Source organism: Xenopus laevis, chromosome 7L (assembly GCF_017654675.1).
Source record: "Xenopus laevis strain J_2021 chromosome 7L, Xenopus_laevis_v10.1, whole genome shotgun sequence".
NCBI classification, from domain to species: Eukaryota; Metazoa; Chordata; class Amphibia; order Anura; family Pipidae; genus Xenopus; species Xenopus laevis.
The window spans coordinates 78259496-78281097 of record NC_054383.1 but is presented as its reverse complement, the minus strand read 5'-3'; the positions used below and the strand labels follow the sequence as shown (position 1 = coordinate 78281097).

At 38.0% G+C, this 21602-nt stretch overlaps 1 protein-coding gene across 2 annotated transcripts in view; it reads left to right on the top strand.

Annotated features, from left to right (window-relative positions):
- Nucleotides 1–21602, top strand: part of LOC108695825 (NXPE family member 2) — a 51532-nt gene that overhangs the window by 16750 nt on the left and 13180 nt on the right. The window contains exons 3-5 of one of the 2 annotated variants that reach the window (XM_041569204.1): nucleotides 3814–3876; nucleotides 14626–14725; nucleotides 18638–19344. In XM_041569204.1, the coding sequence (XP_041425138.1) occupies nucleotides 14636–14725; nucleotides 18638–19344 (797 nt within the window). In that variant the 5' untranslated portion in view covers nucleotides 3814–3876; nucleotides 14626–14635. The remainder of the gene's footprint in view (nucleotides 1–3813; nucleotides 3877–14625; nucleotides 14726–18637; nucleotides 19345–21602) is intronic. The other variant, XM_041569203.1, reaches the window with a different exon arrangement.

Genomic DNA, 21602 nt, shown 5'->3' with positions numbered 1-21602 from the left:
TTGGCCAGCTTATATTGATATATATATATATAGGGTTATATTGAATTTCCCTCTCATCATTCAAGATTTTACTAAGTAGGTGTAGATCTCAATACTGCTAAGGTTAAGTGGGAAAAAGTTGACCACCAGGAACTTCCATGGTACATTTATGGCAATATATGGCAGCCACATTTTCTGGTTAACACATGAGGATTCATTAGCAGCACATTTAGCATTTAGCTTTTTATAGCATGTTGTGAGCCATTATATGCATCTACAACCCTGGACTAACAGTTATGCAATACTGAGTTTTAAAGGGATACTGTCATGGAAAAAAAACATTTTTTCAAAATGAATCAGTTAATAGTGCTGCTCCAGCAGAATTCTGCACTGAAACCCATTTCTCAAAAGAGCAAACAGATATTTTTATATTCAATTTTGAAATCTGACATGGGGCTAGACATATTGTCAATTTCCCAGCTGCCCCAAGTCATGTGACTTGTGCTCTGATAAACTTCAATCACTTTTTACTGCTGTACTGCAAGTTGGAGTGATATCACCCCCCCTCCCTTTCCCCCCCCAGCAGCCACCAGCAGTGAGCCCGTTTGGGAACAATATTTATTCCCGGGCTCAACACCTTGAAAAAGTGCTCATCACCGTATAGAATAGGTAAACACTTTTTCACAATTCTAGAGATCTCAAAGAATTGTTTACTATATCTCGTGGTCAAAGCCACTTTCTCAGACCATTCTTGCCTTTTGTTCTTAACTCCCCCTCCTTTAAAGGACCAGTAACATCAAAAAAATTTTTTAAACAAATCGTTAGTACACATCAAAAAAAAAAACACCACCACAAATTATAATTTAAAATCACAAAGCCTTTATTAAGAAATAACTTACAGAAACTGCACTTCCTGTCCTGTACAGAAACGGCGAAAGGGCGACCATCGATGCTGCTGGGCTCGATTTCTCCTCCCTGGCTACTCTACTGTCAGCTTGTGAAGGAGCAAGATGGATGCCTCATGCCTGCGATGCGATGCAGTGACTGCTTGGGCCCCCTCCTCCTCCTGTACTATAGATGAGAAGCGCCCACCTGGACACTGGAGGAAGCGGTGATAGTGGAGGCGGTGGAGGGAGCTGTAAATCAATGTTGGCAGCGGCAGTCGCTTCTCATCATCAGTCACGGCTAAACGGAATGCAGGCAGATACAGACGTTATCGAAACAATCACTCATGTGCAGGAGCAACCAGGGCAGGGATCGGTGGAGGAGGAGGGGGCCTGGCCAGTGACTGATGATGAGAAGCGGCTGCCGCTGCCAACATTGATTTACAGCTCCCTTCACCGCCTCCACTACCACCGCTTCCTCCAGTGTCCAGGTGGGCGCTTCTCATCTATAGTACAGGAGGAGGAGGGGGCCCGAGCAGTCACTGCATCGCATCGCAGGCATGAGGCATCCATCTTGCTCCTTCACAAGCTGTCAGTAGAGTAGCCAGGGAGGAGAAATCGAGCCCAGCAGCATCGATGGTCGCCCGTTTGCCGTTTCTGTACAGGACAGGAAGTGCAGTTTCTGTAAGTTATTTCTTAATAAAGGCTTTGTGATTTTAAATAATAATTTGTGGTGGTGTTTTTTTTTTTTGATGTGTACTAACGATTTTTTCCAAAATTTTTTTTGATGTTACTGGTCCTTTAAGTAGGTCTTTTCTATCACTTACTTTTGCTCTTTGAAACGCTTTCTGAATTGTCCTTTGCTTATAACCTCTCTCCAAAAATCTCCTCTCCATGTCTCGTGCCTGACAACCAAAGTCTTTCTCCTCAGAGCAGTTCCTCCGAAGCCTTAGGAACTGTCCCACAGGTATACCCTCTATTAACCTCTTGGGGTGACAGGACGAGGCATGCAGAAGAGTGTTGACACTGCATGGTTTACGGAAAATACTTGTATTTATCGAGTTCCCTTCTATTGATAGCCTCACGTTCAAAAATTATATTCCAGTCTGATTGAATTGACTAGTAAACCCCAGGTTCAAATCATTGTTGTTAATATCTCTTACAAAGCCGTCCAATTCCTCCTAGGTACCCTGCCATATACACAACAAATCATCTATATAGCGTAGGTAAAGTTTTACATGTTTTCTTTGTTCTTCAGTGATATGGGTCTCTTCCCACCACCCCATATACAAATTTTCATATGAGGGGGTGAATTTAGCACCCATTCTTGTACCCCTTTTTTGTAAATAAAAGCAGGCATCAAAAATAAAGTAATTATGTTCCAAAAGGAACTTGACGGCACTCAGCAAGAAGCATAGCAATTCATCTGAATAACCACTGTATTTTATTAAATGATACTTGATAGCCCCCATGCCCTTGTCATGCGGTATTGAGGAATATAAAGAGACTACATCTAGTGTGCCCCATGCATTATCCTCTGCCCATCCAGTATCATTCAATCGTTGCAAGACATGTGTGGTGTCTCTAGTATAGCTTTCTAGACGTACTAATAATGGTTGGAGATGTGCATCAATCCACTCCGAGAGATGCTCATTCAGCCAATCCCAGAGATGATTGGTCTCCCCAACGGAGGTCTCTCTTTTTTTATGGACCTTCGGAGGGTGATAGAAGGTGGGTATAGTTATCGATTGTGGGACTAAATAGTCCCTCAATACCATATCTATTACTATATCCTCTACTCCTTTCTGGACTAGACATTCTAATTCAGTTTGGAACTGTCTTGTGGGATCTCCCTTTAATTTTACATAAGCTTCCTGATCATTCAATTGCCTGAATGCTTCTGCCTTGTATACCTCAGTATCTTGTATCACAGCCATTCCTTCCTTATCTGCATTTTTGATGTTTATATTTTGATCTTTTTTAAGGGCTCTCAGCGCCTGCTTCTCTTCCTCACTTAAATTGGTTAACCTATTGCCTTGTTCTTTCACTTTGTTATTCAATTCCCATAGACCCTGCTCATTTTTTGCAGATAAGACAGAAAAAAGAGTTGTTGACTCCAGAGAATAACCAGCAGACTAATGAGATTAATAGGAGTTTTAAAAACAAGAGTGAGTTCTATCCTGTACAATTGAGGGGCCCCCTAGTGAAACAATTTCAAAGGAGAGTAGAGCAGGGTCTATGGGAATTGAATAACAAAGTGAAAGAACAAGGCAATAGGTTAACCAATTTAAGTGAGAAAGAGAAGCAGGCACTGAGAGCCCTTAAAAAAGATCAAAATATAACCATCAAAAATGCAGATAAGAGAGGAATGGCTGTGATACAAGATACTGAGATATACAAGGCAGAAGCACTCAGGCAATTGAATGATCAGGAAGCTTATGTAAAATTAAAGGGAGATCCCACAAGACGGTTCCAAACTGAAATAGAATGTCTAGTCCAGAAAGGAGTAGGGGATAAAGTAATAGATATGGTATTGAGGGACTATTTAGTCCCACAATCGATAACTATACCCAGCTTATGAAAACAGAAAAAACGCAAGGGACTTTTCCCCACAATACATGTGTCTGAGACGATCTGCAAAATAATATAGATAATTATATGTCAAAGTAAAATAAAAAGCGATTTTTATTCACCACCATGCCATATTAATCAAGTAAAATTAAAAACATTTAAAAATAAACAACGCTGCATATAAAGCTGAAGGGATCCCTTTTATAAGGACAAAAACCCCAAGAGCTGATTATATTAATCAGCTAAGGGAAAAATTCGCATGCTGTTATATAAGGTAATAAATAATCTGTTGATAAGTGAAAAAGTGAAAGTGATGGAGGGGCTCTGGAACAAAAATGTGGATTTACAATTGTAAACTCCTTGAAATAATTATATTCAGTTAGGTGAATCCATCTTGTTCCTAATGAGGAGAAAGTTCCAAAGCTTGAAGACAAAACAGCATGTAAGTATTCCCCTACGTCGTGTGTTATGAAAAGAGGTTTGCGGGATGGGCACCTGAATGTTTGATGCTTGTAAACCCGTGTTCAAGTAACTCCAATATTGTTGTTAATGCTTTCTAAGCCTGCTGGAGTCTGTATCGTACTGGGGGTAGGTTATCTCACCTGCAATAAGCAGTAGCGACTAGACAGTCCAGATAGTCCCAACTAGCGATGTGAGTATCGCAACATATATTTTCAAATGTTACTAACAGTTTGCGGGTAATGTGTCCACCGCTCTCTGTAGCGGTCATGTGACCCTCAAAAGGAATATTAGTTGTTCCGACCGTATAACAAGTTGCGCTCACGGATGACTTCAAAGATCATTAGATTAGCCGTGCAACATCGCTACCCCAGTCCTCCGCTTGTCACGCCAGAATGCAGTCCAGAGGAGTCTCCCTGCAGCGAATACAGCGCTGAACTTCGACAGCTGTTTCGCCACAACTCGTGGCTTTGTCAAGAGGCCAAAAGCCGGAAATGCTGGGGATTTAAAGATAGTGTCATGTGACTCTTGAGCCTAGCTACGTAGCGGTACTTTGAATCCAAAAGATTTTTTGAATCCAAATGAATTGTATCCAAAAAGATATTCCAGCAAGAATGTAATTGTAACCACAATAGTGGTCCTTGAAAAAGCCAAGTCGATCTCTATTTCGAGCAAGTGCCATTAGTGAAGGATGGTATTCCAGATTGTGGTTGGAATGTCAAAAAGGAAGGGAAAGGGGAGGGGAAAGGAGACATACAATCCAATACATATAGTGAAAGTTAATTAGTTAAACCTAAATGCTATGTGGTCATCAATTTAGAAACCGATACATAGGCTATAATATGGCATGGTGATAATGTAATTTCGAGAATGGCATTTTAGTTTGTAGGTATATTCGTTAATTATGATTATAATAAAGATTCATAAAACCATGTCCATATAAGGGCATGATTACAATACACTTCAAGGGTGGTATGAGCAAAATAAATCAACAAAAATACAAAAACAAAAACCAAAATCAAATTGAAAATTGAAAAAGAAAAACAATAAATGTGTAAATGTATTATGATAAACCCAAAAATTGAAGAATCAGCAACAGCCAAATTTATGTATTAATTAAGGCTTGAAAATTAAGATGACCATTCAATCCAGAAGTGGATTTATAAGTATTTAATCTGAAAATCCACATGGTCTCTCGTTGGAGCAATTTATTATCTAGATCACCACCTCTTATATCCCCATGAAGGTGATCTATGCCTTGAAAGTAGGAGCCTGCATATTTCCCATTGTGCACACAATAAATGTGTTTTGCAATACTTGACATCAAATTGCAGTTTTTAACATCCCGTAGATGTTCATAGATGCATCTTTTCAGTGGTCTTATCGTTTTGCCCACATACATGCTACCGCAGTGACATGTGAACAAATAAACTACATATGTGGTAGTGCAGCAAATATAATGATGCATATCAATGGTTGATGTGCCTTTGCCAAATGTGGTAGATATTCTTAGATGGCTGCATTGTTCACATGTGCCGCATCTAAAAGTTCCTGGCATTTTGCAACAAGTTGTGCCAGAATGTTTTTGAAAATGACTGTGGGTTAGCATATCTCCAATGCTGGTATTTCTTTTATAAGTGATCAGGGGATAAGGGGTGACCAAAGAACCTAGAGAGGGATTTTTTGATAAAATGTCCCAGTGTTTTTGAATTATAGACCGGACTTCCTTATGATTCTTATTAAAGGTCATAATCAGTCTAGTCTCATTTTGGCTCTTAGGTTTACCCCTAGATGTCCCAACTCTATGAGATTGATACAAAAGATCCTCTCTATTCTTTCTAAAAGCATTTTGATATGCTTTGTTGAGACAACGTGTTTTATATCCCTGTGCCTTGAATCTCTGGTATAATTTATATGCCTCTTGTTTAAAGGACTCATCTGAAGAACAAATGCGTCTCAGTCTGAGGTACTGGCCTTTGGGAATACCATCAATACACTTATGAGGGTGCATGGAACCTGCATGCAAAAGGCTGTTACTGGCCGTTTTTTTCCGATATAAGTTGGTAGACAATAGGCCACTTTTATCTTTTGTAATCAATATATCCAAAAATTCCAAACTACATTGGTCAAAATGTAATGTGAATGTTAAATTAAATGTGTTGGTATTAAGTTGGCTTACAAATTATTTTAAAAGTTGTTCAGGGCCCTGCCAAATTAACATAATATCATCCATTGATTTCTCTCAATAAATGGGAAGTATCCAATATAAAAGAATCTAGTTGTGTAACTAGTGGTTTTAATACCATATCTATAAATTCACTTATGGGTTCAGTTAGAGAACCACACCCGGAGACAATCGGTCTTCCCGGTGGGTCAGTGATGGATTTGTGAACTTTTGGGAGAGCATAGAAGGTTGGAATTCTAGGATGATTTACTTTGAGAAATTCATTTGTATTTTGATCAATAATCCCCTCTTGGGAAGCTTGGTCAATCAAAGTGAATAGTTTGTCTCTGTATTTATGTAGTTGAGGTAACAAAACTGATTGATACCATTGTTTGTTGTTCAAGATTTTTTTGCACATTGCTACATATTTAGAAGAATCCATGATCACAACATTTGAGCCTTTATCAGAGGACTTTATTATTATGTCAGAATTCTTTTGCAAAAGTTTGAGTTCAGCAAATTCATTTCTGGTAAGATTAGGAAATTTCATGTTTTTAGTTATTCGTAATATGTCCTCTGTGACTCTTCGTACGAAGTACGAGTATGGTAATATCCCCTGAATTTTCGGATTATAAATTATGAATATCCTGTAATATTTTATGTTCATCCTCAATACGTGGATCATCCCATAAATCCAACAGTATTTTTAAAGTTTTGAAATCTTTTAAGTCAAATTGACTAAAGTCTATGTCGCCTTTTTGGCCATTTCTTTCCCATTGGAATTTCAGAAGTAATTTGCGTGCAAACAAGTGGACATCTCTGATTGTGGAAAAGTGATCAATGGTTTTTGAGGGCACAAAAGAAAGCCCTTTTTGAAGTACATGTGAAAGAGTGGGAGATAAGTTTAAATGTGACAAATTAATTATTTGTAAATCGTCATTGTGTGACTGATAAGTGTCGTGATTGGAAGAATGGGGTGAACTACCTGTGACTTTCACAGGTTGAGTGTTTGTAAAAAACCAGCTCTAGTTTGTGACAAAGTGTCTTTAGAAAAATTAAAAAGAAACGGATCTTGATTGCTCTTTTCTTCTACTAATTGAGTGGTGACATGTTCCTTGTGAGATACTGTGTTCAGTTTTCGCTTTTTGCGATCAATTTGTTTCCGTACATGAAAGGAAGTGTCTGATCCGCTCATATCACTTTCAGAATATGTGTCTCGATCTGAATTTTTGTAAGTGCCTTTGTGCTGTGCCCCTTGAAATCTTTTTGTGTTTATTTTTCTATCATTTACATTGGAGCGATTAAACCTTTTCTTGTTCCACAAGTACACATGTTTATTTTCATAATCAGAGATGTCCCGCTCAAACTTGTGTTTTTTTACCTGCATAATTTCTTTATTAAGGTTCACCATGAACAGTTTTAGATCATTATCCAATTTCTTAAATTCCTCATTTGGCTCAAAGTCCCTCAGTTGATCACATAGGTGTTTTTGTTGAGTTTTAATAGAATCTAATTCTTCAATGTTATACTGTTTCAAAAGGGACATCCATTTACAGGAACAATCATGCAAAATTTGTTCCCACTGAGTTTTAAATTCCAATGGGGTATCATCAAAAGAGGGAAAAAGCTGAATGCGCAACCCCCTAGGGATAATGTGTTGTGTCATATATTCCTCCAAACAAATCACATTCCAAAATATATTCAATCTCCTACGTAATAAATTTTTGCTTTTGACCATTAGATGCGAGAGTGTGAGGGAATCAGTATTAGCTGAGGTGGCGGACCCTGAAAATATGTTTTTAGCCATCTGGGCCCATTTGCTATCATCAGAAAAAAATTCCATTAAAAAAAAAAAAAGGGGAAGAAAAGGAGAAATAAATCACAAAATGTGTGATATGTTAAGCCTCTTCTAATAGTGGGAATACTAGTCCCGAAACTTGATTAATATGGCATGGTGGTGAATAAAAATCGCTTTTTATTTTACTTTGACATATAATTATCTATATTATTTTGCAGATCGTCTCAGACACATGTATTGTGGGGAAAAGTCCCTTGCGTTTTTTCTGTTTTCATATTGTTAATTTAGTGGACACCCCAACACCTGTAGTCTGTTACAATCTTATTAAGCCTTATCTGAGTCATTTTTGTTGTTATACCCAGCTTCTATCACCTTCCGAAGGTCCATAAAAAGAGAGACCTCCGTTGGGGAGACCAATCATCTCTGGGATTGGCTCTCTGAATGAGCATCTCTCGGAGTGGATTGATGCACATCTCCAACCATTATTAGTACGTCTAGAAAGCTATACTAAAGACACCACACATGTCTTGCAACGATTGAATGATACTGGATGGGAAGAGGATAATGCATGGGGCACACTAGATGTAGTCTCTTTATATTCCTCGATACCGCATGACAAGGGCATGGGGGCTATCCAGTATCATTTAATGAAATACAGTGGTTATGCAGATGAATTGATATGCTTCTTGCTGAGTGCCGTCAAGTTCCTTTTGGAACATAATTACTTTATTTTTGATGCCTGCTTTTATTTACAAAAGAGGGGTACAAAAATGGGTGCTAAATTCACCTCCTCATATGCAAATTTGTATATGGGGTGGTGGGAAGAGACCCATATCACTGAAGAACAAAGAAAACATGTAAAACTTTACCTACACTACATAGATGATTTGTTGTGTATATGGCAGGGTACCCAGGAGGAATTTGACGGCTTTGTAAGAGATATTAACAACAATGATTTGAACCTGGGGTTCACTAGTCAATTCAATCAGACTGGAATAGAATTTTTGGATGTGAGGCTATCAATAGAAGGGAACTCGATAAATACGAGTATTTTCCGTAAACCATGCAGTGGAAACACTCTTCTGCATGCCTCGTCCTGTCACCCTAAGAGGTTAATACAGGGTATACCTATCGGACAGTTCCTAAGGGTTCGGAGGAACTGCTCTGTGGAGAAAAACTTTGGTTGTCACGCACAAGACACGGAGAGGAGATTTTTGGAGAGAGGTTATAAGCAAAGGACAATTCAGAAAGCGTTTCAAAGAGCAAAAGGAAGTGATAGAAAAGACCTACTTAAGGAGGGGGGGGGGAGTTAAGAACAAAAGGCAAGAATGGTCTGAGAAAGTGGCTTTGACCACGAGATATAGTAAACAATTCTTTGAGATCTCTAGAATTGTGAGAAAGTGTTTACCTATTCTATACGGTGATGAGCACTTTTTCAAGGTGTTGATCCTGGGAATAAATATTGTTCCCAAACGGGCTCAGACCCAGAAAGATATGCTATCGCCTAGTCATTTCAAAATTAGCAGTCAGAAGCGTGACTTGGGACGACTTACATCGGAAGGCAATTATAGATGTGGGAGCCGTAGATGCATAACGTGTAAGCATATGAAGGTATCAAAAAGATTTGAGTCAACAGTGACAGGTAAGGAATATGATATTAAAGGGTATATTAACTGTAATACCACATTTGTGATCTATTTGATCACGTGTTTGAGGTGCCATAAGCAATATGTGGGGTGCACAAGTAGGAAATTGAAAGAAAGAGCAAGAGAGCATATGAGTCAGATTAGAAATCCTTGAGCAGCAGAAAAGAGTAATATCACTAGACATTTTACAGAATGCAATGGGGGGGACATAGACTGTTTCTCCATTCAAGGGATTGAGAGAGTAAGATTAGGAGAGAGAGGGGGTAATCATTTAAGCCTTCTAGGAAGGAGAGAGGTTTTCTGGATTTTCCATTTGGGCACAAGTTTACCATTAGGATTTAACCATGAATTCGATGTTACCTGCTACACCTAAATATGTAGAATAGATGGATTCGAAGTGTGTAGAGGGGTCAATAGGCGAAGCTACTCTATAAGGGAAGCGCTGGCAGAAATAGGCAGTGACGGCTTTTACGACTTATAATATAAGTATTTGTGTGGAGAGTGATATTAGTGCAAAGTATTTATGATATACGGCTATTTATACAAAGATATCTTTATATATATATATATATATATATATATATATATATATATATATATATATATATATATATATATATATATATAAAGCTGGAAATGGAGATCGCACTCACAGGTTAAGTGTTTAAATGTCTTTATTCAGTGGACGATCGCTGACGTTTCGGCTGACACGACAGCCTTTCTCAAAGTGCAAAAATGGTTCACACAAACGAAATAAATACCAAGTGTGGCGGGAAAACAAAAGGAGCAACCAAAAGCAGAGGAAGCGACGTGTAACAGACCTCATCAGTGACAATATAACAAGTAATAAAGTGAAAAAACAAAAATAATATCAAGAACTAATAAAAGATATAAGTCAAATAAAATATTGAAAAGAAATCTTTTGAGCATAATCCGAAAACCCGTAGAAATAAAGAATATTGCTTATATTGAATCAAGAACCAAAAACCCGGTCATATCCCTTCACATAAAACAAAGTATCCATTTCATAGTTTAGTTAGTCACACTCTAAATAATAACAATGTATCGAAACATGAAGGTAACATTAGTATAGATCGTAATAAAAAGGAACTACCTTGCGTATTGTATTGAAGCTAAAGCCGTTGTGTCTCGTACTAGCAGGATCACTGGGCACTAGCAGGAGAAAGGAGGAGGAGCGGGGGGTAGAGTATGTTGACGGTGATTGATAGGATCCGTAGAAGAAGTAAATTAAACAAAGTCAAAGCGACGATCGGTGCGTCTCGTGGGGGACAAGATAAGGATCAGGAACTAAGATAGTTAGCATAGAGGGGAGTAGGAATGCAGCGGGTAAAAAGAGATAGATCAGTCAGGACAGAAGTGTGGGAAAATAGGAGCACGAAGAAGAAAATTAAGCAAAAAATAAATAATAAATAATAAATAGAAAAAAAATAAATAATAAATACTGTAGATTAAACAGTGTCAAAGCGACGTTCCGTGCATCTCATAGGCAAAGGATAAGGATCCGAAACTGAGATCGTTATCATAGAAAGGAGTAAGAATGCTGCGGGTAAAAAGAGATAGATCAGTCGGGACAGGAGTGTGGGAGAGTTGGAGTTAGGGAAAGGAAAAGTGAGGCATAAGAATAAAATTAAAAATAAAAAATAACAAATAAAAAAGTGTAGAAATAAATAATCAGGACAAAACTTTTTTTATTTTTTATTTTTAATTTTATTCTTATGCCTAATTTACAGTATTTATTATTTATTTTTTTTCTATTTATTATTTATTATTTATTTTTTGCTTAATTTTTCTTCTTCGTGCTCCTGCACGGCCTAGGGGCGGATGCCCAGCAAGTCCGGTGCTGCAAAGGCAGGCAAAACATGGTCATGGTCAAGAATTAGACTGTAGGTCAGGCTGCAAAGTGCAGTCAGAATAGGCAGAAGTTAAAAACCAGGAAAGATCACCAAATATAACAGACAGGATACAAGAGGGAAACCAGCCTGAGAACCAAGCAAATAATTGAATGCTTGGAATCATAAATATGCCCTGCAACAAGTGTGCAGGGTCTGGGCATACATTTGCATTATGTGAATCAATGTGCATGCCACATTTTCGCGCAAAGTAGTGTGTTACATGCATATGCATGGCAATATAGCAGCTGAAGCAATGAGGATCACTGGACAGCAGTTAAGTTTTCTTACAGGAAAGTTATCTGCAAATTATGAGCATTTTTAACACAAAGAAAGCTATCTGAAAGCATGAGGTGTCAAAAGGAGACCAAATTAGGTGGCCTAGGGGATCTATAACCTATGGGAATAGTACAGGAAATGTGGAAGGACTGTGAAAGGTGACCGAAAGTCCTTGTTTGTGCTGTTGGTAAACTATAAGAGCTGAAATGCATTCAGGATGAAGGCCACACATTAACAGATGAGTTGGACACCTTTTTTTCCAAAGAAAGGATCATCCCGGAATTGTTGGGCAGGACAGCCATAATAAATTAATCAGCTTCCTTATGTTGCCAACCAGATTGATCATTGTGGATAATAGCCAATAAAAGTATTTAAAGGCACTACTAAGACATTGGCCAAGATTGTATAATCTATATTGTTTGGTTCTATGCAGTTGTTTTTGAGAAAGATTTGTAAAAGCTGGAAGTTATTGTGGTGCCAGAATGTTGGGTCAGGTGCTTTAGCTAGTTTTACAAGTTTTATAGCATATACAATCTCTTCTTTAGTTATAGGCACAGATAAGTTAGCTTGCATATCATCATTTAGTTATGGAAAAGAGTATATGAAAAGTTTATATGTTTTGTGTAAAGTTTCTTATAAAAGTCAGTGAATTCAGAAATGTATTTTTTGCGAATTTCCTGTAAGTACATCCTTTCCCTATTTTAATTTGAGAGAAAGGAGCTTTTTATAAAAGAGCATCAGTTTTGTTGCCTTTGTGATAACATTTTTGACCAAACTACATCAGGGACCACTCCGATTTCTGTTAAGATGAGATGGTGTATGGTTTTTTCAATGGTTTGTTTGCCTTTAAATTAACTTTTAGTATGATTTAGAGAGTCATATTCTAAGAGAATTAAAAATGGGGTTGCATTGTTTTATTATTTGTGTTTTTTTTAAGTTATTTAGCTTTTGATGCAGCAACTCTCCAGTTTGCAATTTCAGCAATCTGGTTGCTAGGGTCCGAATTGCCCTAGCAACCACACTGATTTGAATAAGATACTGGAATATGAATAGGAGTGGGCCTAAATAGAAAAATGAGTAATACATATAAGCCTTAACAATTAATGTGCTTTACAGATGGGGTCAGTGACAGACAGGATAGACTCCATTGGTATTCTTTAGGGATATTGTTTAACCAAGCGATAACAATCAAGTGGTCTGACCAAGAAGTAGAGCGAATATTCGAAGACACCATGGAGGGAATAAAATAATGGAAGATAAATATCATATCTATTCAGAAATAAGATTTATATAATATAGAGAGGAAGTTCTTCACTACTCTTTTTTTCTATTAGAAATGTTCCTAAGACATCTTAAAAAATAAATAAAGCTATTATTTAAAATGAGAATTTTTTCTTGTGGTGGTCATGTAGAAGCATACTATGAGGTTTTTACAGCATTAAGTTTTATGTTGTGCACCTTTATTTTATAATAAGGGCTAATCTGCTAACGTGGCAGTTGTTCCAGTGTGGCACACCTGAGCCCCATGTCCATGTATATTCACCTGCAATTACCAAGTAATTATTTGAAGTGCCTAAAGGGACTCACCAATGATATGGTGGGCAAATTGGTACCTTCAAGGGGAAGAAAAGTGTAAATTGCTGCAGGGTGGCAAATGGTTGGCACTCCCCTGCCAGTGACTGTAATCACTTACCTGACACCCTGGGCTGGTGGTCCTGTCAGCAGAAAAACAACACCAGCCTGAGGTTCTTCTCAGTGATCACCGCACAGTGATTCTCTTCCTGTATTTTTATTCTTCTTGTGGGTGTGCATGTGCAGTACAGTGAAAAGCCAAACAAAGTAGCAATACAAATCAGCAGTACCACGCATCATTGGTCCCTGGGCATTGAAGAAAGAAGAAAGCAAAGAAGAGGATCTCTCTATGGTGCTCGCTGAGAAGAACCATAGACTGGCAACAGGTGCACTGGATCCAATTAATGAAAAGATAGCTGATACCTGTTTTTACTGCAAATGGGGTGATCCCAAATTTTATTCCATGGTGCTCACAACACTTCAAATGATCAAATGTTTCAGGGATCATTTGAAGTGTTGTGAGCGGCTATCTTTTCATTAATTGGATTCATTGCTGGCGTGTGGCTGGGCCAGTGCCATATACCTGCCTCCCCTGTATTGACGTTGTGTGTAACTGGTGCACTGGCCCTTAGTGATGTGCGGCACCTGACCCTAACCAGCCCCTTAATGATTTGGCCTATTTCATGGCCATTCCCTATTATATGAGAACAAGGAGGCTAAATAGATGGAATAATAGATTAAAGTATGTAAAGAAAACAAACTAGGAGAATAGAGGTTGATTGAGGAGAGGAAGAATATTAGTACTGAGAGTGGGCCCCTGGTCTAAGGTTTTATGGTGGGCCCTTGATCTAAGGTTTTTGGGTGGGCCCCTGGTGTCCCAGTCCGACACTGGCTATGATGTGACAGAAGGGGCAGTATATATGCACATATATGAACAGAATGGAGGTGAAAGTGGGGCATTGTAAGGTTGTGGGCAGGATGAGCACATGGTAAAGTTCAACCTGAAAACACCCGCAAAGATTGTGCGGAAGTGGGCACAAATCGGCCGTCGGGTGCCACTACTGCTCCAGGTATCAGGTAAGAGACTTTCAAATTTCTCCTGGAATCACTGTTATCCCAAACATCAGACATGATATAAAGTATGTGTTAGGGGATTTCTCTGTTAGTTCCACTCAAATATTCCTGTTCCACACATCTGCATCTTGCGTGTGCGTGCCACAAATTATAATGGCATGCCAAAACTCAGGTTATAAAGGTTAGAAGATAAAAAAAAATATGTATCTATACTCAAATATTATTATTTATCTTCACATTATCCATTGTGATTTGTCTTACTAAGCTATTATATTTCTTATTCTTTTAGAGAGACTCCCATGGCTATAATAAAGCCTAGATCTGTTGCAGTTTTAGTAGTAACAGCATTTTTCCTTCTGAGCTTCATGTGGCACAGGAAAAGAGTTCAGGTAAGAAGCCTTAAAAAATCTGTTGAATTATATTCAATGTTATTCTTTGTTTTTTTTATCCTGTGTACTATACCTTGATATACAAATTTTATTTATCAACTCTACATGGAAAAAGACACAAACTGGACTACAAATCCAAATATATGCATTATATTTGATATTAGCATATCAAATTAAATCTGCACTATGCCAATAAATATAGTTCTCACATAACCACTTTCCTGAAACACCAACTTCAGTACCAATAATTTTTTCTGCTGGAAAAAAAACTTGAATCGCTGGAGCTCGAAAAAAACTTGAAACATCATGAAGGCTATTAACATCTTCAAATGGTTCAAGGGACCTCTGCCATTGACTTCTACATGACCTCGACAGGTTTTAGATTATAATAAATCTAGAAAAATTTAAATTTACAATCAAAAATACCCTTGAAATTTTTTTTGTGGAAAACATAACTTGACCCTTAATAAATCTGCCCCATGGTGTACTCTTGCCAAAACTAAGACTTTCAAATGAAAAAAACACTATTGGCAGTGGAAAAATAAAGTAGATACACATACTGTATTTGTTGCTCCTTCATGTCCTCTCTGTGGTTTAACACTTCTACATGGGACTTCTAGCCAGATAGCACACTCAAGTAAGCAGTCTGTCTACAATTATCAGTCTAGTAAGCCCATGCCTTTTCAAACTGAACACAAATGTTAACACTTTCTTTAAAGGGACTGTTCACATCTGAGTTAACTTTTATTATGATGTAGGGAGTGATTTTCTGAGACTATTTGCAATGGTTTTCATTTTTTTATTATTTAGAGTTTTGAGTTGTTTAGCTTTCAGCAATCTGGTTACTGCTCTTGTTGAGTATTTCAAAGTAGCAATAACAATAAGTTTGTAGCCTTACAAAGCATTTGTTTAGAAGGGGTTAGTGACCACCATTTGAAATCTGGAAATAATTCAAAGAAAGAGGCAATTAATTAAAAACAATAACAAATAAATAATAGACCAATTGAAAAGTTGCTTAGAATTGGCTTACTAGTTAAAGTAATGGTAAACTACTCTTGATGAAGTGACTTGCACAGTCACGAAATGTGTCGAGCCATGCTCCCCACTGCTTGCCTCATCCGTGTGTGTGTTCACGTTTGTTTTTAACTGAATGCCTCAATAATTTGGACGTTTTAAATATATATATCCGTTTTCATGAATCATGCCATGACGGCTGGCTGCAAGTGTGCTTTCATTTTTACATTGGATTAACCATGTTACCAGAGTGGTATCGGCCATTAACCGCGGCATTGGATTCCTCACTCCATCTCCAGAATTAGTCTTTCCCTACGGCGTGATACTTTTCTCTACCCCTTTAGCAAGGTCATCTTACCCAGCCTCTATGGTTTGAGAAATATGAGCTACCTACGAATCTGTTATGGCCTCATTTTATTTTGCCAATGAATACATGGAAGGCATCAGTTAAGAAAGTGTTTTTCTTTTTGCCAGATAAAACATAGTAGTAGCAACCACAAAACCGGTAACTACTAGCACCTTTTATATAGAATATACCACTCCAATATTTTCAGAGAAAATATAAATAAGTCCATCAGTTTTGCCACACACAAGATGGGTGCCACTTTTATTTGTTGCCACTCCAAGAAGAGTTCATTATTGGGTATACATGTAGCAAAAGCAGTCCACTACCACAAGATAGCCCCAAAATGTAGGTCTTTCTTTGTTCATATTTAATGTCAACTGAGGTGACTCCCCATATCTTTTTGTGACTGTCATATATGGCAAACCCGAACCCCAGGAGAGTGACTGGATTCCTGTCTAGGTGTGCTCTTTTGCCACATTTGGCTTTGGGCCAGGCTCTCAGTTACTCGGGTGCCACCAGTACTTACCGAATGAGAATCCAGTACTCCCACAGTGACAGACAATATATACTCCATGGAATGAAATGGACATATGCAGACAGGCCAGATCAGAACCAGATAACAGCAGCAGAATCGTGAGGCCAACTCAAGGTCAGGAACAAGCCAGGGTCAAAACCAAAAAGTCACACAGGGGACAGCAGGAGTCAAAGGAACAACACTCACAGGAAACATAGCACCTAGGAGAAAGCACGCTTGGCCTATAAAGGGCAGTCAGTCAGTGCAGAGACTAATGGCAAATACTGAGCATCTGAGGGCAGATTAGCAACAGTTGAGCTAACCATGCCTACCAGGGAATACAAGGATGCTAATAATAGTGAAGTAGGACCATAGCTGTCTGCCTGTATAGCACAGTGGTATAGGAGACTACATAGCAACCTGCAGGTCACTGGGCCAAACAGAGGTAGGATGTTACAATGACCATTCATTTTGGTATTTTAAGAAGCTGTAATCATTCACTGATGGCAGTTAAATTTATGTACCAATTCACTAATTTGATTTGTAATAAAAGATTTCTGCAATTACAGTAACTGTAACTAGTGATAAGCGAATCGCAAAACAATGAAAACATTTGCGAAACAGTAAAAAAAAATTTGCAAAATGCTTTGATATCAATGGGCGTCAAATTTTGTTAACATGCAATCATTTTTTACATACACAACAATTTTTATCGCTCCAAATGCATTAATGGGAGATTTCTCTTAACGCATTTTTTTTGTCTCTGCAATTTTTTTGTTCAAGTCGATGGGTGTTTTTTCTTACAGCGACTTTTTTATCCAAATACTTTCAAGTCAATGGGAGTTTTTTTCTTATGGTGAATTTTTGTCCAAATGCATTAAAGGCAATAGGTGTTTTGTCTTATGGCGACTTTTTTGTCTTGGCAAATTTTTTTGTCGTGGCAAATTTTTTTGGCGTGGCAAATTTTTTTGGCGTGGCAAATTTTTTTGGCGTGGCAAATTTTTGCAGCAGTTTCGCAAAAACATTTGCAGATGCGGAAATGCAGAATTTCACCTGAATACATGGCTGCAAAAAAATTAGCTCATCACTAGATGCTAATACTGTAATATTTTACACTGTGAAAAACCCACATATATTTCTATTATAGATGTAACAAGAGAAATTGGTTTCAATAATGATTAAAGTGATTCTGTCATTATTTTTATGTTATAGGTTTTATTTCTAAATTACACTGTTTAGACTGCAAACAATTTACCATATAAAATTGAATTCCTAAATCAACAAGTGTATTTTTTTGCGTTGTAATATTGTTGTGTAGACAGCCATTGCTATGTTTTGGTAGCCAAGGATGAGTAGAGTATAACAGTGCCTTATTAGCAGGCTCATGCAGCCATTACACAGCAGTAAGCAACTCTAACATCACAAGATGTATAGAAAGTATGCACAGTATAAGTCTTGAGCACAGTGACATCTACAGGCCATTTGTATAAACACCACAGCCATCTCAGGTCATTTTGCCTGGTCATCTACTTTCAGAAATAACCAGTGCTGCACTATGGAACTGCTTTCTCGCAGGCTTTTGTGTGACTCAATGTGAAGGTGTCACAGTGGGACCTGGAGTTTTACTATTGAGTGCTGTAATTATATCTACCAGGGAGCTGTTATATTGTGTTCGGGAGCTGCTATCTGGTTACCTACCCATTGTTCTGTTGTTAGGCTGCTGGGGGTGGGGGAGGGGTGAAATCACTCAGATTTGCAGTACAGCAGTAAAGAGTGACTAAAGTTTATTAGAGCACATGACATCAGTCACATAACTGGAGGCTCCTGGGAAACTGACAATATGTCTAGCCCCATGTCGGATTTCAAAATTAAATATAAAAATCAGTTTGCTCTTTTTAAAAATGGATTTCAGTGCAGAAGTCTGCTGGAGCAGCACTATTATATTATGCAAAAGAAACGTTTTCCTATGACAGTATCCCTTTAAAGTGGTAATTAAAACAAAACCATTGTTAACTACATGCTGTTTATTTCTATCCAGGTGTCTTTACTTCATATATTTTGTAACTGCACTGGACCTTTACAAGAGAATGTAACCTTCCCGGAAGTACCAAGTGAACTGCAAGTTAAAATAAATGACATTTTTAACAGAATTCAAAAACTTATCCCAAATGTTACTCTCTCTAACTTGAACATAGCAACAAATGGAAAGAACAGTAAAGCATTTATAGTAAATTCAAGGGAAAAGTATTGTGTTGGAGAGGATCTTGTAGTTCAGCTTGATATGTATGACGCACTAGGCAATAGGAAAACATATGGAGGAGATTTTATATGGACTCGAATATTTTCTCCAGAATTGAATGCAGCCATCTCTGGAAGAGTAGAAGATTTTTACAATGGAACATATCATGTTCATTTTCCTTTGCACTGGCAGGGGAAAATCAAGTTCTCTGCCATGTTGTTTCACCCCAGTGAAGGAATTTCAGCTCTATGGAGGTCTAGACATGCCAGTTTAGGAGTTATCGGTTTTAATGGCAGATTTGTACATCTAAAGGAACAAGCTATTACAACGTGTGGATTTAAACTTCAAACAAAGGAAGAGGTTTGTGAGTATCTGGATCCAGATGATGAAGAGGCCTTCTATTGTATCAAACCGAAAAATCTACCTTGTGAGAGCCTGCATGACATGATGGCTATTGACCTGCATTCATCATATCTCAGTAATGAGGAAAAACAACTCTTTCAAAGGTATTTCTTTACACTGGAAATTAACAGCTTTATTAAATTAACAAGAAATCATAAAATTACAGTAGACAATATTTTTTTAAAACAACAAGCATTTCATGACAACAATATACACAATTCTGCTGTTTTAAAGGGGACCCATCACCCAAAAATATTATTCAAAATCCTATTTTATCACATTAGTCAAGCAAAATGAACTTTAATTACACCATATAAATTATTTGAATCTTGTTTCCTTCAGTCTGGGAATTCAATTATAGCAAGCAGGCAGCAGCCATTTTGTGGACACTGTTATTAAGACAAGTCTTGTATCATCTCAGAATCTTGTTTGTGCACCAGAATGGGGGACCCGATGTTCATCCCCATGCAATGGTTACACAATTAAATGGTAAAGAGAATGGGGGAATGTGTGGAGAGCTGTGACATCTAGGAAGTGCTGAATGGAAAGTGAAAGTAATTGTCTGCCCCGCCTCTATGCCACTGACATAGAGGAGTGGCAGACAATATTTGATTGACAGCTGAGATTTTTAAATGAGTTTACAACAGCTATGAATGCTCTAATAAAAAATAGAAATTGGATTTCATGTTTAATTTGAAAAGGACTTTTATTATACAGATTTTTGTGTCTGGGTGACAGGTCCACTTAAAGTCCCTGGTATTGTGGCAAATTTGTTGCACATCTTAGCTTCATTTTCTGCTCAAAAAGTATAAGAGTAACTGAACACCCATATTTTCACAAAAATAAGAAAAACCATAGACAAAACCTCAGGCTCCCAGACGTCAATCCTTTTCCCTTGTCATCAGCCAAGGAGAAAGTGGCACATGGTTTCCTCATTTATATAGCTACCCTGGAAGAGGGGGATTTCTAACTATATAATAAACACACTCACACCTAACATTAATGCTACATCTTCTTCAACAGGCTCCTCCAAGAATACAGATCTGCAAACAAGATGGGGTGGGGGTTAAACCATGCAATAACACCTTAACAGCATTACCACGTACACATTTTCCCAAACATACGTAACCCTATAAGTGAAGCAAGGCAAGCGGCAAGGAAAAATGCACCATTATGCACAAATACACATCATTAACTAAGACTTTTAAATGAAAACACTATTAGCAGTGTAAAAATAAACTATATACGCATACTGGTTGCTCCTTCATGTCTGCGGTTCTGCAATATTCCCACTTCTACATGGTAATGCACTAAAAGTTGAAGGGGAAACTTCGGACATGGGGCTTCCCAGTCAGAGAGGCCCACTCAACAATTGTTCCACACAGCTCAGTTAGGGGCGGGCAAAAGTTCAGTCTCTAGTCTCTAGAGGGAGAAGGTGACTTAACAATTGCCACAACCTGGGACTAAGATCTGATTGGCTGCTCCAACTTCTGGCCCAAAAGCTGACCATAGCAGCTCCAATCTTTTCATCAGTTTCACTTTCATCAATGGTCTTGCCATAATCCAATGGTACTTGTCACATAAATTACTCAATGATAAATACAAACAGAACCAGATTTATTGGGGTGGTGGGCCCCAGCCTGCTGTCTACTATTCTCCCTCTTTGTTCAGGTCAGGGACACTGAGCTCTCAAAAACATTTGCACATGTATTAGCTTTGTATTCCAAATACTAGATGCTACTTAACCTAGTCCCTATTCCACAGGGTCTGTATCTGTGTTAGGTACCACCGGGGCACTAGTCCCTCTATCTCCTCGCTGAAGCCTCTGCTGCTCTACTACATAACCTATCATTAATTGTCATCACCTTCAGTGAGCTTCACTCAACTAACCTGCCACTATCTAACCTAACTAATTACACTTCCTCGTTTCCTGGTGTTAACACTGGGTGGCTTCTTTTAATCATTTCTTACAGACCAAATAACTTCTAGAACCAACCTTGACACCTATTAATTTAAATAAAAGACCATACTGCTTGCACACTAACATGTTTTCCCTAGAATGCTGCTCAGTACCATATGAAAGCATTCCCTCCCTTTCTGTTTAACTTATTAGCCCCCACACATACCTCTTTAATTTTTGTTTTCCACCACACCCTACAATAGGCATCCCAGTTTTATGGAGCCAGATAATTCTTTATCCAGAACAGAATCCTCAATTAATGATTTGGAAAGGAGATTGTATTCTGCTGTGCCATTGGAGCCAAATTTCCAATATGACCCAGTTGAAATTAAGAAGTGGCATCTGTTATCCCAATCATTTAGACTGGTACATGAGAGCTTAAACCAAATGTTCACTTCAGAA